At 42.3% G+C, this 14,766-nt stretch overlaps 1 protein-coding gene across 1 annotated transcript in view; it reads left to right on the top strand.

The window, feature by feature from the left end:
• Nucleotides 1–14,766, top strand: part of SLC9C2 (solute carrier family 9 member C2 (putative)) — a gene marked incomplete at both ends in the record, with an annotated part of 62,825 nt that overhangs the window by 20,582 nt on the left and 27,477 nt on the right. The window contains 9 exons of the mRNA XM_080931825.1: nt 868–1,029; nt 3,848–3,947; nt 6,355–6,498; nt 7,912–8,080; nt 9,997–10,078; nt 10,774–10,937; nt 11,707–11,814; nt 12,758–12,855; nt 13,947–14,066. Of these exons, the coding sequence (XP_080787951.1) occupies nt 868–1,029; nt 3,848–3,947; nt 6,355–6,498; nt 7,912–8,080; nt 9,997–10,078; nt 10,774–10,937; nt 11,707–11,814; nt 12,758–12,855; nt 13,947–14,066 (1,147 nt within the window). The remainder of the gene's footprint in view (nt 1–867; nt 1,030–3,847; nt 3,948–6,354; nt 6,499–7,911; nt 8,081–9,996; nt 10,079–10,773; nt 10,938–11,706; nt 11,815–12,757; nt 12,856–13,946; nt 14,067–14,766) is intronic.

Here is a 14,766-nt window from a genome sequence, read left to right as displayed (position 1 = left end):
AGGAAAGGGAAGAGGGAAATGATATCCTTTCATAATCTCAAAAACTGAAAAGAAATAATTACAAAGGCCTGTCCCTCAGCATGAGCACACACACACACACACACACACACACACACACACACACACACACACAATCCCATCGTCCAGCTCAGGTTATACCGTGAGCTCTAGCTCAACACGTTTCTCAGTTGGTGGATGCCAAGAGTTGACTTGGTCCTAGGTCCTGATGGTGAAAGCAGACAATTGATGTAGCATTGGTAAAACAACCCTAAGAGTGACAACAGCAGATTTGTGTGGCTAATAGTCACTGGGCTGGGGGATATGTCCCTCCAACAGCTTTCTACATGTTTCATTAGTACCTAGAGAAGAAATGGGGAGATTGGAGCACAGCAGGAGGGAGACTTGAGCTCCTGGGGCACGTTTGTGGTAGCTGCAAGTGGGGGTGTGGAGGACTGGCAGCAGAAAGAAGCTTTGGTGGAAACTGGGTAGATAATTTTAAAAGTGGGTTATTAGCACACTTCATTACGTAATGGGCTTCGTTATGCCTTCATGATCTATTTCAATTGTACCCACTCCCGTTCTTCTCTCCCGTCTCTTTTCCCACGCTCATGAGCCCCCCTTTCAACTAGCCTCTTCTCTATAATGCCTTTTGTGTGTTTACCTCCCTGGACAAGTCTACATTAAATAGATTCCTTTTTCAGACTCTCACTGGGCACTCTGCCTGCCGAAGAACAGGCTCCCTGTTTACAGACCTCAGGAGCAAACCAAAGCGCAATCAGTAGAAAACAAACAAAACAAACAAGCCAAACCCCAGCCGGCTAACTCAAGTTTTTCTGTCTGGCTTTCTCTCCTTTCTTTTATGTTTAGAGTTACATGTGATCATCGGACTCAGCTTCGATATTTTTGGAAGCACAATATGTGGCTATTGGTGTACGCGAGTCATTCAGATTATATTGACCGACCTCTTTAGCAACACACTGACCAACGTGATTCTCTGTTTCTCACTGGTGTACATGACTTTTTACCTCGGTAAGGCAAACAAACGCAAGAACTCCTATCCTACCGGAGAGCCCGGGAACCATGGTTTGGCTCTGCTGCTTTCTCCGGACACTTTGTGTTATCACATCACCTCTCTGTCATTTCTAGTTCTCTCCTGCTCTGTCATTTTAACCCTATGTTCCTCATCTTTGCGCTCCTATCCCGGGTACTCTTACCTCTTTGTGCTTGGTTCTCTAACCCTATAGTAAGTTCCTGGCAGTGCCTGGAAGTGGCGCCAACATGGAGTTGTCTCTGTTCTGACTCTTGAGCAGCTCACCTGTAAAATGGGAAAAGTTGGCGGAGACGTTCCCGGGAGCTTTCCAAGCTCGTCAGCCTGCACTTACTAAAGTACAAAGGCCTTGGAAATAGAAGGAGGGAAATGGGAATGGGGAGATCAGGGGTGCTTGTATCCGGACGAGAAGCTGGGGGAATCGGGCAATTGCAGGAGTAATGGTAGCCAGCCCCGGTGGGCTTTCCGTTAGTTCAGTCTTGTAAAATTGGGACTTGAGGTGTTACAGTTCCCAGGAACCATATTAACTACGACCAAACTGCTTTTGCTCCCATCTCATACAGTGGAGCAACTTCAGCCAGTGACGATCTCAGCTCTTTTACACCGCTAGTTATGGAAAGGCACTATTTTTTTTCCTATAGATATATCGCCACCTAGTGGTTGCTTCCTGCCCCGACCCAGTCAAACTAGAGAAAACATTCCCAGAAAGCTCATTTCCTTAAGCTTTATTTCGTTTCTCCTTCGTGAAAGTTTTGTGGATGCCTAACTTCAGTCTTTTCACCTCCCTATCAGACTGGGAGCCTCTTAAGGACGAGTGGTGCTCATAGCCATCTCTTCACTCGATCTGGTTTTCCTCTTTTCAGCCAAGCTTAGAGTTTGTCAAATGCCTGACAGTAATTTAAATACGCGATGAGCGAATGAACCAACATTCCTTCTCAAAGTTGTTTTGAGTAGGCAGAATCCAGATACACCATCAATCAGCGACGTTGGGGAATACTTCGTCTCTCTAAGCTTGTCTCTTCTTCTATATAAACGGTCTAATAATGCCCCATTTGTGTAAGGTGCTGCAGGCTCTAATGACACGACGGGATTTGCTATACTTGGGAGCCATAAGGATCCTAGGCTGGCAAGAGCGCCTTAAAGTACACAGAGCCTCCCACCTCCTTCTGAGTGACAGTTGTTCCTGGAGGGTGTGTGTGTCTTTATGCCATGCATAGTAAGCCTTTCTCCCCGCTCCCAGAGAATTGTTTTTAAGCGTTTGCCAGCTCACCACTAGGCTCAAGATAGTGTGGTTCATAAATGCTGGTTTGTTTCTTCTTTCTTCTAGGAATGGAGGTGTTTGCAGCCTCCCTTAAACAGATTGAATGAAAGAGAGCTGAGGGCACAGTGGCAAGTCCGGATTGCAGAAAGCATTTTAGCCTCATTTTCACATTAGAAGATTCCCAGACCAGATACACAAGTTTTCAAGTAGGGATGGGGGTTGTCACATAATTAACAATACAAGTTCCTTATTTTCATTTATCAATATAACCAAAATGTTCCATCAGTTCGGCTCAAGTCATTGAAACGAACATTTGACGAAAATGTGTTTGAAACCCAGCAAGAGTATATATAATATATATAAATTAAGATCACACACACACACACACACATTTCAGACAAAAATAAGAACTACGTGTACTCATTATAAAAAGAAACTGGAAATAAGAGTTTGATGGTTGTCCCCTATCAAAACATTTTCCAGAACTACTAGCTCTACTTGACTTGATTATTTAAGTAAAATTCGTTAGGTAAGCAGATTTTAAAAAGTCCAAAGTGAAGTTAAGTGAATAAAAAAATGAAAAGAATTAGGAAATCTTCTTTCCGGAATATTAACAAGTATTTCTAAGCAGTAGAACCAGTGGATTAAAATCAATACCGTTGCGACCACAGTGGCCACAGATTGCCAAGCACGTGTGCCAAGTGGTATATCCTCTAATTTACTGTTTGCAGTAAGTATGTGAGGTGCTTTCCACCCCAGGTCACACCTGCTTTGCAGACGCAGGGACAGTAATGGAGAAAGGGGAGGTCACAGCCCATAAGCAGCTTGCCGTGCCCTGTTTGAAAGCTCTTCCCCTGCCTGCTTGGGTTTTCTTTCTCTTCCTTTCTGTCTACTGTTACCCTGGGCTCTTTGGAGACTCTGCAGCCTGGCACCTTCAGTGTTTCTGTGTTCAAACATTCTCCCTAGACCATGTTTCAACATTTAGAGCCACTTTATTCAGAGAGGGGAGGGCAAAAGCTCCAGGCAGCAGTGAGTTCAAATTGTCAGCAAGCCCTGACCCAGGCAGCACACGTCCCCGGAGGTGATGAGCAGAGCCTACGGAACTTCTTTTCCCGCTTGCCCTTGCCTCAGTGATGATGTAGGGTTGGCAAACTGGGTTAAATCTGCTCTTAGCTAAAAACAGCTTTATGAGAAGAGCAGAATGAAGGCTAATGCCCCACAGAGATGAAGATTATATGAAGTCTAAAGTCGGTAGCATTTTATTGGCTAGCCAATTGTTTGCTTGTTATCCCTGGCTTCTTGCAGAATAATAGCTGAGAGGAGCTGGGAAAGGTTCTGTGACTCACAAAGGCGAGATATTTATCATATTGCCAACTTGGGAAGAAGCATTGCTAATCTCTGGTTTTAGGCTAATCCCCTGAAGCATCTTTCTAAATTAGAAACACTACTTTCAACTTTCCTGCTGATTCTTTACTCAGAGCAAACCAGTGTGCAGATTTAATGACATTTAACTTTATTTCACTTTCTTCTCTCCCCAGTGGAATATTTTGGGATGTCTGGCATTGTTGCCTTGGTCACCGTAGGCCTGAATTTGGATTCTTTAAGTTTTAAACCGAGGATGGAGTTCATAATTACTAAGTGAGTTTCCTGATGTGTATTCAGTATAGATTTCAGGGAACTTCAGTACTTAGCCAGTCTTGTCTTTGAGGAGGCCAATGCAATTCTATTTATTTACACACATGTTTAGAGTTTCACTGTGCTGTCAGTGATCAGCATTATCGCTTTTGTCATTCTGAGGAAAGGGTCAGTGGTTCAGAGATGGTAATGCCTTCTCTACATCACTCTGATAGACTCAAACTATGAGTTGTTGGTGGTTTTTTTCCTCTTCACATCCACACTTGGGTAACACCATCGTAACACGTGAAGGAAGGAAGAAGGAAGGAGGTCAGAGTGAGATGCATCTCTAACAAAACTCTTTCCTACCCTTCTCACCCGGTGTTTAAAAGACATCATGTGGATGGGGGTGGGGTGGGGTAGGTGTGGGTGAGGGTGTGGGTGTGGGTGTTGGGGTGGGGGTGGGTGGTGGACCAGAGTCTTCTCAGACAAGTGGATTAGGCCTCTTCTCAGAAACCATGCAAAATTGCAGACACTAAGTTGAAATCTGCCAAAGTAATGAAAGCAGATGTGGACAGTAAGCCTTCGCTCTGACTGTTCCCATGGAAATTCATTCAGTGTGAAGGCTGCTCTGAACTGATGTCCTTCCTGCATTGTTTTAAGCCTTTAAATCATCCCGTAAAGAACACATACTGATGGAGGATAGAAATATTTTGTTGTTTTGCAAAATGAAACAAAATTGCCACCTATCACTTGATCCTTTGTTGCATTTGTGAATGAAGTTTGGGGCTAACTGGTTCTTAAGGGTTACGGATTAGTGTAGCAGGATTAGTGTAGCAGGACTAGTGTAGCAGGATTAGTGTAGCAGGACTAGTGTAGCAGGATTAGTGTAGCAGGACTAGTGTAGCAGGATTAGTGTAGCAGGATTAGTGTAGCAGGACTAGTGTAGCAGGATTAGTGTAGCAGGACTAGTGTAGCAGGATTAGTGTAGCAGGACTAGTGTAGCAGGACTAGTGTAGCAGGACTAGTGTAGCAGGACTAGTGTAGCAGGATTAGTGTAGCAGGACTAGTGTAGCAGGACTAGTGTAGCAGGACTAGTGTAGCAGGACTAGTGTAGCAGGACTAGTGTAGCAGGATTAGTGTAGCAGGACTAGTGTAGCAACTGCACTTGGCTGTTGGTAGCCTGCCTTTCTGTAGTTACTCACTGCTTGGTGGAATTACCCACTCCACTCAGTTTTTTGGCCTTTCACTTAAGCCACCATTTTTTTCCTGCCTGCTATGGCCTGGCTGTTGAATTTGAAGCCCAAGGCAATGAGAATAAGACATTTCCAAAAACAAAACCCCCAAACATGCTATTGTTAAGTGGTATGCCTGCTTATATTTAAAAGAAAGACCTAATAAGTATTCTAAAATTATGGGGTTTTTTTTGGATTCTACTATTTGCAAGGGGATTGTTAGAGACTATGGAGATGTTTTAAAAGCCTTCAATTCCTCAGTTAGTCTGTGACAGTTGAGAGGTCAGGGTTGGGACCTCAGGGCCCTTTATTCCTCCCCTTCTCCACAGGAGCTGAGGGGCTTGAATCTGGAAATCACTCGGAAAGTCACACCATGTGCTGATTATATCAGATAATGCTTTATCCCAGCTAAAGTGGGGCTTTTAATGCTTCTTCCTAGCATAGGTTTTGAGAGCTGCTTTTGAGGTGACAGGTTTTGGGGCAGAACAGCCTACAAGAGGGAGTCAAGAAAAGGCGGGACTTGAGATCTGCCTGTAGATGAAGAAAGGATCGTGTAAGTCATCATAGATTTTCCCAGAGGCAACCCAAGAAAAATGTATTGTTTTCCTTGCTTTACTGTGCTGGTGCAGCATTGTGGGGACACAGAAGAGGTCATGTGTCACCAGAAGGTGTCGGATGGGGAACATAGGAAAAGAACCAAGTTTCCAAGAAATGCAGGCAGTCAGCAGGTTGGAAAGCAGACAAGAGACTTTCCAAAGTAGGTAGAGGAGCATGTGCAAGTCACAGCCGGAGAGTGGCAAGGAAGCGATGTGTCTTTAACACCTGCCAGCTGAAGGTACCCAGGTGCCTCTTTGCAACCACCCTTGCTCTGGACTGTGCAGTGGCAGCCCCAGGACTACCTATACCGCTGGCTAATCCCAGAGAAGCCGGCACATCACCAGCTTGGGGCAGGGGGCTTTATTTCTCTGCTTTGCTCTTTCTGTTGTGTTTCAAGAGGCGTCCCATGGGTTTTGGTATAATAAAGATAACGACCCAGTGTCTTAGCCCGACCCTTTTCACAACGACTCTAACTATTAGGGAGGCCACGGCTTCCACTGAGATAACAGCCACAGGCACAGAATGGGTGCTTTTGTGTGAAAAAGAATACATCTTAAAAGTGCATTGATTAAAATATCTTTCCTTTTCCTCCTTCCTAGGTTCTTAATAATGTGTTCATCTGTATATGAACACTTAATATATGCTTTCTTTGGCATTGTTATTGGCTGTGGAGAAATTAAGTATTTCAGATTTCACTCCCTGGTTTTCACTGTGACTTTATTTGTAACAGTGAATTTTGTAAGGTAAAGTTTCTTTTGCTGGGCGTAGGTTATTTTTTGTGTATATGTGCATGCATATATTCAGTCCCCCAATTCTCTCTCTCTTTCTCTCTCTCTCTGTGTGTGTGTTTGTGTATGTTTGATTTTATTTTGCTGAAGGCTCATTTGTCACAGATCATCTGAAACACAATATATACATTCTGCTGGTACAGATCTCCTGAAGACAAATTCTGAGGGGCTGGGGGGATGGTCTTCGGGTGCAGAGCATTGGCTGCTCTTCCAGAGGACCTGGATATATTTCCCAGTACCTATAAGACAACTCATAACAGACAGTAACTCCAGTTCCAGGAAATCCAACACCTTTCCTGGCCTCTGAGGTCACTGAGAATGCATATGATACACAGACATACATGCAGGCAAAGCATCCATACAAATATTAAATAATGAAAAAAAAAGTTAGAGTCTGAATTTTGTCATAAGATCCTATTGAAAACTGACCTTAAAATAAACAGAAACATATTGAAGTAAATATAGAATTGTTTTCTGGCCCCTCGTGTGTGTGTGTGTGTGTGTGTGTGTGTGTGTGTGTGTGTGTGTGTATGTGTGTGTGTGTATGTGTGTAGTACACATATGTATGTTATATATATGTGTGTGTGTATGTATGTATGTATGTATGTATGTACGTATGTTTTACATGTGTGTGGGTGTATGGGTATGGGGTATACATTGCACACACACATGTGTGGGAGGGCTGAGGTTGATTTTGAGACTCATCTGAGTGCCCTTCCACCTTGCTCACTGAAGCGGTCTTTGAATGAAGGCCAGGGCTCACTGGTACAGCCATTCCCACAGCTTACCTTGGGAATTTCCTGTCTCTGTCTCCCGAGGCTGGAATTACTGGTGGCCCACCACACCCACCAGACATTTACCTGATTTTAGGGCATCTGAACTCCAGTTCTCATACTTATTTGGCAGGTAATCTCACCACTGAACCATTCCCCCAGACCCAGTGTGTGATTCTTGTAGGAGCTAAAGAAATTTTTTGTTTGGTTAAGCTTACTAACATGTCTATACTAATTTTGTATTTTTTCGGTCTGGTCAGCCTCTCTTCCAGTTTCAGTTTCTCAGCCATTATTATTTGGCACAGAATAGATAAACTTGTAAATATACTCTGAAGAGATGTCCATATAGGAACTTACTTCCCAACTGTAAATTATACATCCTAATATTAGTGATAAATCCCTGTAAGTGTGTGGGGTTTCTCCCACTGTGCATAACCTATAATATACACAAAGCTGAAGTTAGCTCAGTGGCTTATTGATAACAGTGCTATTTTCTCATTCCTGGAAACTTTTAAATGACATTTAGCAGTGATTTTAACCACGAATGACATTCCTGTATGGAGTACGTTTGTTTATACTTCTTTCCTGCCCACAGGCTGCTTACTATCATTTTAGTAAGCCCTATTTTGATGCATTCAAGTTATGAGTATGACTGGCGATGGGGAGTCGTTATTGCGTGGTCTGGAATCAGAGGCGTTTTTAGCTTACTCCTGGCTCCTGATATCTACAATTTTTCTGAATTTAAATTAGCAGCGCCACATATGGTATGGAAAATAATCACGTGTTATGATTATTTTTATTTACTCACTATTACTTAGTTGTAGCATATTATACCTAATCTTAAAATTAACCAATTTTGAGTTAGATTAAAAAATACATTTTTTTCATTACATAAGGACATTGTCAGAAAAATGTTTATGTTGACAGTGACAAGGGGCCATTGTCCACATAGTAATTATTATTAGGGCTACTTGGAGACTTGATTTTCAACCCCGACCTCACTGAGCCTCAGGTTCTAATTGAGGGTTGAGACGATGCTCTGTAAAACAGCTGACGCCTAATAAATGCCACGTAAGTTTTACTGACACGCAAATGCCAGTTTTCCCCCAATAGCTCTCAGAAAGTGTGATACTAAAATGCCTTCACTGAGAACATTCAAATCTCTGTGTAGCTGCTAGAACAAACCCCGGGGAGCTAGTTAAGCATACCAAGGGAAGCAGGAGCCCATACATTGTTGCATAAACGATGTCCTTTAGTCTGCAGACTCATTGCAAAACGTTTAACTGTAAGCAGGTATGGTGGTACACACCTCTGATCCCAGCACTTGGGAATCAGAGACAGGCAGATCTCTGTGAGCTCCAGGCTAGGCTGGTTTACATAGCAAGCTCCATGACAGCCATAGCCTGGTAGAGAGACCGTGTCAAAACAAAACCAAATCAAAACAGAACAAGTCTGGCTGAAGACCTTGTGATCTGCAGTGGAAAACAATTCTTGGCTTCCTTCCTTTTTCCGACTCTTGGAAGAGTAGACGGTTCTAGCAGTCTGGTGATATAGTGCTGTAGCAGACACCCCAGATGCGTGCTGGCTGCCTGAGAACACTTTATTGCTTGTTCATTGGCTTCTGCAGTGCTGTGGCTCAAACCTGGAGCCTCGTGCACACTAAGCAAATATATTACCAGACCCCTAGTCTCTGGACCTCAGTATATATGACAGTGTGGAATGAAGGAGAAAAGTTCTTAGAAACCTCCAGGAACAACTTTCTACAATCTACCCATAATATACACCTCAGATTTTTCTTGGAGGAAGCAAACCACCACAAAAGCCACCTTCTCATCTGCTGAGGGATCTGGAAGAATCCACAGTCCCTGATGTCTGATTGCTGCCCGAGGCCCACAGAGTACACATACGTCCCCCTCCACTCCATCTTTTGTAAGACTTTGATCAGTGGTGTTGGTCTGGGAATTAATTTGGTGTTGAAGAAAGTCTGTGGTTTCACAAAGATATTAAAGGTTCTTCTGTGTCCCAAAGGCAAAGTATAATAAGCAAAAACTCATCCTTCTGGGTCCTCCTCTGTGCAATGGATTGGCCTAGAGTGAACTGTTTATCATCTTTACAGTGTTTCCTCTGTCCACATGGTATTAGGGCTTCCCTGGGTTGCACTCTAAGCCTAGAGTCACAATGTCTGGGCCGGGGCCTGGGAGTCAGAGTGTTTGACAGGCACCTCAGATGTTTCATCAGTTTGGGAAAAATGTTTTGGAGGAGATATCGTTATCAACTTTATTTCCTAGTGAAGAGTCCTGTGCTCATAGGGTTATCTGGCTCCAGGGCTCACGGATAATAGATGACAAAGTCAAAGCCGACAGATGTGTTTGTCTTTTGTTTGGTTGCTGTGCATTTTTTCCCCCACCATACAGGTGGCCGCAACCCTGCTGACTATCGTCCTTTTTCTAGATCATGCATTGTTTTTCTTTTTTCTCTCCTTTCAAACGGAAGGCTAATTTTTGCCCCAGAACTATGACCAAACAGTGTCCACAAAAGCACCCCATTACTTTAGCTTATTAGATACAGAATTTAGTAATATGGATTGAGTTAGAATTTTGCAGGTGGCTAAATGAACATTGTTCTTCCCTGGAAAGAGTACTTGATATTTTGGTTGTAATATCATATGTTTTGTTTGTAGTTTATATTCTACATACAAGCACTATCATTATTGACAACAGGAATAAATTCACATATGATGCTCCGGTCGGCCAAGACATTAGGTAAAGTATATGTATTATTCAGAGGTTTACTGGAGTATTAATGGAGGGGTGCATAGACATTTCTTAGAGATGTCAGGAATTGGCTTAGAAATGACTTATTTTCATTAGTGGATTGTATATAGATTATTCATTAATTGTAATATTGGTTCATGTAATTTAGTAGAAATCTAGTAGATAGAGACTTAAAAAAAAAAAAAAAAAGACAGGGCTCTCCTTCTACCAAAAGATCTAGAGTAACGGGATGTGGGGACTGAAGGGCAGGCAGCCTTTGAGGACAGACTTATCTCTGGGCACACTCCAGCGGCTGGAGCCTAATTACGTGAGGCGCAGGAGTAACAACAGTCTGGCAGGTTTTTAGTCAGTGTCAGGGATTCTATCAGCAGAAAAATAAAGGGGAGAATGGTATTGGGAGATACTGCACAAGTTCTGCTATAGCTGCTTAACTCCAGAAGAATTGAATCTGCAGACAAACATATACATAGGATAAAATCATAGATGGGAACATTTAATAATGTCTAAGAGGAATTTAAAACATTTTATAATGCAGTACATAGGAACAGTAAAATAATAAACATGTCAGGTAGGAAATCCAGAATAAGACCACTGGTAGCACAGGGTTGAGGGGACAGGGCAGAAGCTGAGGTGGGTACTCTGCTAAAGCCTTCATTATTATTATTTTTTTAAACAACCCACAGGTTTGTGTGCTCTCTCCCTCCCAAGACAAATGGCTGTTCAAAATGCCATAGAACACATACAGGAGATTATACAGAATACAATAACTTTATTTAAGACAGAAAAAATTTTGACAAACGTTAACTGGAATGTGGTAGAAGAAAAGGCAAAGATTGAATACAGTTCTGTGAGTTGACAGTCTCACGCTCTCTCTCCGGGTCTTCCTGTCTGTTATGACTCAATGTTAAGAGCATGATTCTGGGACTGGGGCAAGAGCTCAGTGGATAGAGTGCTCGTACCACAAGCATCAGGACCTGAGTTTGATTCTCAGACCACAGAGAAGCCTGATGTGACAGTGCATGCTCTGGGCTTCACAGGACAGCCACCTAGCCTAGTCTGTGAGTTCCTGTTTACATTGATAGATAGACTCTGCCTCAAGAGGTGAATGTATTATTGTCAAGAACAAATTTAATTGGTAAAAATTCTCTTGAAAAGAAAAAAAACTTAAAGAAGTTGAATGGCTATTCTGAGGAAGGACATCTGAGGTTGAGCTCTAGCCTCCACATATATGAGCACACACACACACACACACACACACACACGTTGCCTGATTGGCCTTTCTATTAGATCCAAGGAGAGTAGATCTTCCTTAAAATGAATTGCAAACAATGATTTTGGCCAAGATGATACTTCCAACAGGTTGAGCTCCTGAGAGAACTTCCCTGTGTGTTATAAAAAGCAGAAAACACAGGCCACTGTATAGAGTAGTGGAGTACGGATGGGTCTGGACGACACGTGGAATACTGAAAACAACAGTCTCTCAGAGAAGCACATGACCCAAGTTACACACAGCTCACCACCGCAGTGGTTCCTGAACATTTTGCTAAGTACAGTGTTTGCCCCATCTTTACCAGTTTTACTTATTTTGGACTTTGTTTCTTCAGATTTTAAAACAGAGTCACACTTTCCATGTTTCCCATACCCCCCATGGTCCAAAAGAGGAGTCCCCAACCGATGATGTTTTAATAGAAGAGGCCAGATTGCATGTAGCCATAATACAAATGGTTGGTATTATTTAAATGATCTTAATTATATATTTTCTGTCTTACATGCCTTTAATCTTTACTGGTTTGAGGGGATTAGAAAACCCTTTTGTTTCCTTATATAGTCTATTGACACAATTAGTGTTTGAGCTACAGAAATGTATTTATTTATTTGAGTGTGTGCGTGTGTGTGTGTGTGTGCGTGTTTGTGTGTGTGTGTCTGTGTCTGTGTGTGTGTGTGTGTAGGCCAGAAGTTGATAATGGTCGTCTTTTTCAGTTGCTCTTCAACCTTTTAGAGACAGTGTCTCTCTCTCTCCTTTTTTTTTTTTTTTTTTAAGATTTGTTTATTTTATATATGTGAGCACACTGTGTTTGACACACCAGAATAGGGCATCAGATCCCATTACAGATGGTTGTGAGCCACCATGTAGTTGCTGGGAATTGAACTCGGGACCTCTGGAAGAGTAGACAGTGCTCTTAACCTCTGAGCCATCTCTCCAGCCCCAGAGACAGTGTCTCTTACTGAATCCGAGCTCACTGTTTTGACCGGGATGGGCGCTGGCAAGCTAGCTGCTCAGTGGGTACTACCAGCACTTGTCACTTAGCTGGGAGACCTGAGTTCTTGTTCCTGGTTCACGTAGTGGAAAGAGAGAACCAATTCCCACAGTTGTCCTCTGACCTCCTTGTGCTCACACAAACAATGAATAAATGTGAAAATAACTAAGTAAAAAGAAGCCTAAGTTATATGTAAGCTTTGGTTTTTTTTTTTCTTTTGAGGCAGCCCAGGCAGGCCTAGAACTCGTGACAATCCTCCTGCCTCCCAAGTGCTGGGATTATAGGCGTGAGCCTAGCTCTCGGCCATTCCATTTGTCTTGATCCTTTGTAATCTCTATCTAAATGTAAATATATAAATATGTGTTAATGTGTATAAATACAAAGTGTTAAAAGAGAAAACGTGTTTTAGAGTAGCTTTGAGAAGCAGTGTAACGACGGCATCCTTGGAGTGGAGGCCGCCCGGATACTAATCGGTGCCACCAAAAGCTACTGCCCCATCCACGGAAAGTAAGTGAGACACTTCTTTAATTGATGTTTCCCAAATGGAATGAATGTCAGTATGGACAAATTGAGAACTGAATATCTGGATTAACCAGTCTGTCATTTCTGCTGTGTCCTTCTGTTTGAACTTCTGTTCACCTGCCCATCCATTCATCTATCCAAACACAATTTTTCTACTTCTCCCTCCTGCTTCTTTTCCTTCCCTTCTTCTTTACACCTTCCCTCCCTCTGCCCCTCCCTACCTTCCTCTGTCCATTCCTCTCTCCCTCCCCCTTTTTTATGCTGGGTCTTGAACCCAGGGCCTTGAACATCTGGGCAAACTCTCATCACTGTCTGTATCCCTACCCTCTATTTGTCTTGTTCGAATGGCTCTCTCTGTCCTGCCTCCTGCCTTCATTATTTTTATAACTTTGGAGATGACTCGAGCTTAAGTAAGAGACAGGGGAATCCGTGGATGAGAACCTACATGGATTTAATTGCTCTTAGAATTATTTTGCTTCTATATCATACTCACGTTATTGGAAAAGGTACAGAAGCCTAAATCTTGTTCATAGACTGTTCTCTGGGTATGGAGTGAGCTCTTGGCCTAAATGATGCTATTGTTAGATACAGTGCAGTCTGGTGGGAAAGGTTCAGTGTCTTAGGGATGTATTAATATCTGGTCACCATCCTGACAAGCACTGGTGAATGGACACTCTGAGACAAACCTGGGAGGCAGTTGTAATGCTACCAGCCGGGGACATTACTATTTCAACAGTATGGTGAGCTCTGAGGGAGACCTATCATTGGCCCAGGGATTGCATTTGGAAAAGTGGGGACATTCAGTTAGTTGCCTTTTGGGTTGGGCAACATGAAACAAAAAGAAGCTTAATTCCAGAACTCCAAAGGGGACAGTCTTGGAGAGGCTTTAATTAGGTTGTATCTCAGGTCAAGATAGATCTAGGAACTAGGACACAGGGGTTTCAGACTTACATTGTCACTGAAATGTGACCGTACTCAACAGGCGAATAGGTGCAGGAGCTAAGGGCTGAGCAAGCATATTTTTTTGTCCCAACCGAGACATTATTTTTAATAATATGTATGTTCATTCTTCTTAGATTCATGAGTATTTCTGATGTTTCAACTTATGTGAGAGCTAGAAGTTGGCTTATAAAGTTTAAAAACATGTTAACTTACTTGGAATATCACAAAGAAAGGGTACTTTTTACTGTACCTGGGTAAGTATTATAAATCTTTAATAGTGGTATACACAGAATATCATCATCTCAACACTTTAGATTACCCCTCCCTTCGAACAAATTTTATATCGAATATTTACAGGTTGAGTGTTGACTGAACAGTGTGTTTGCCTTTTCTATTCTGTCTTAGCAACTTCATCAATACCCTTGTTAAAGAAAATGATAGCATCTTAGGGCTAGCTTACATACCATGTTGCTTGTAGTATTCATCTGGTTAGAGGACTGAGCAAGGGTGTGCCACGTCCACAATGGGCCAAATGTAGCTCTGTATAACTTTATTTGTGGAATAGTATAGTCTGTTTTAATAATATAGTACTAATGTCTAAAATTAAGGAATCATTAATACTACCTTAAAAATGCCTACCACCGATTTTCCAAAATATTATAAAATACACATTTTGCTTAGCTTGGATAGATTCTTCTCTTTTCTATATACACTGTGAACTTATATATGATTTTTAGAACAGGAAAACAACCTTTTCCCCTCCAACAGTAAATGTCAAAGCGAGAACATACCAGGAATAGTTTTTGCTTTCTTCCACTGCATACATTGAAAGAAAACATAAAGAAGTTAAACTCCTGGCATCCTGACACATGTTCAGGGGCACATGTCTCTTCTCGTCTCTGTGAGGGGATGCTTGACATAATGCAACTCAAGAAGAATAATTTTGGGTCAAAG

This window comes from Micromys minutus (genome assembly GCF_963924665.1).
Source record: "Micromys minutus genome assembly, chromosome: 1".
NCBI lineage: Eukaryota > Metazoa > Chordata > Mammalia > Rodentia > Muridae > Micromys > Micromys minutus.
This window is presented reverse-complemented; position numbering and strand designations above follow the sequence as displayed.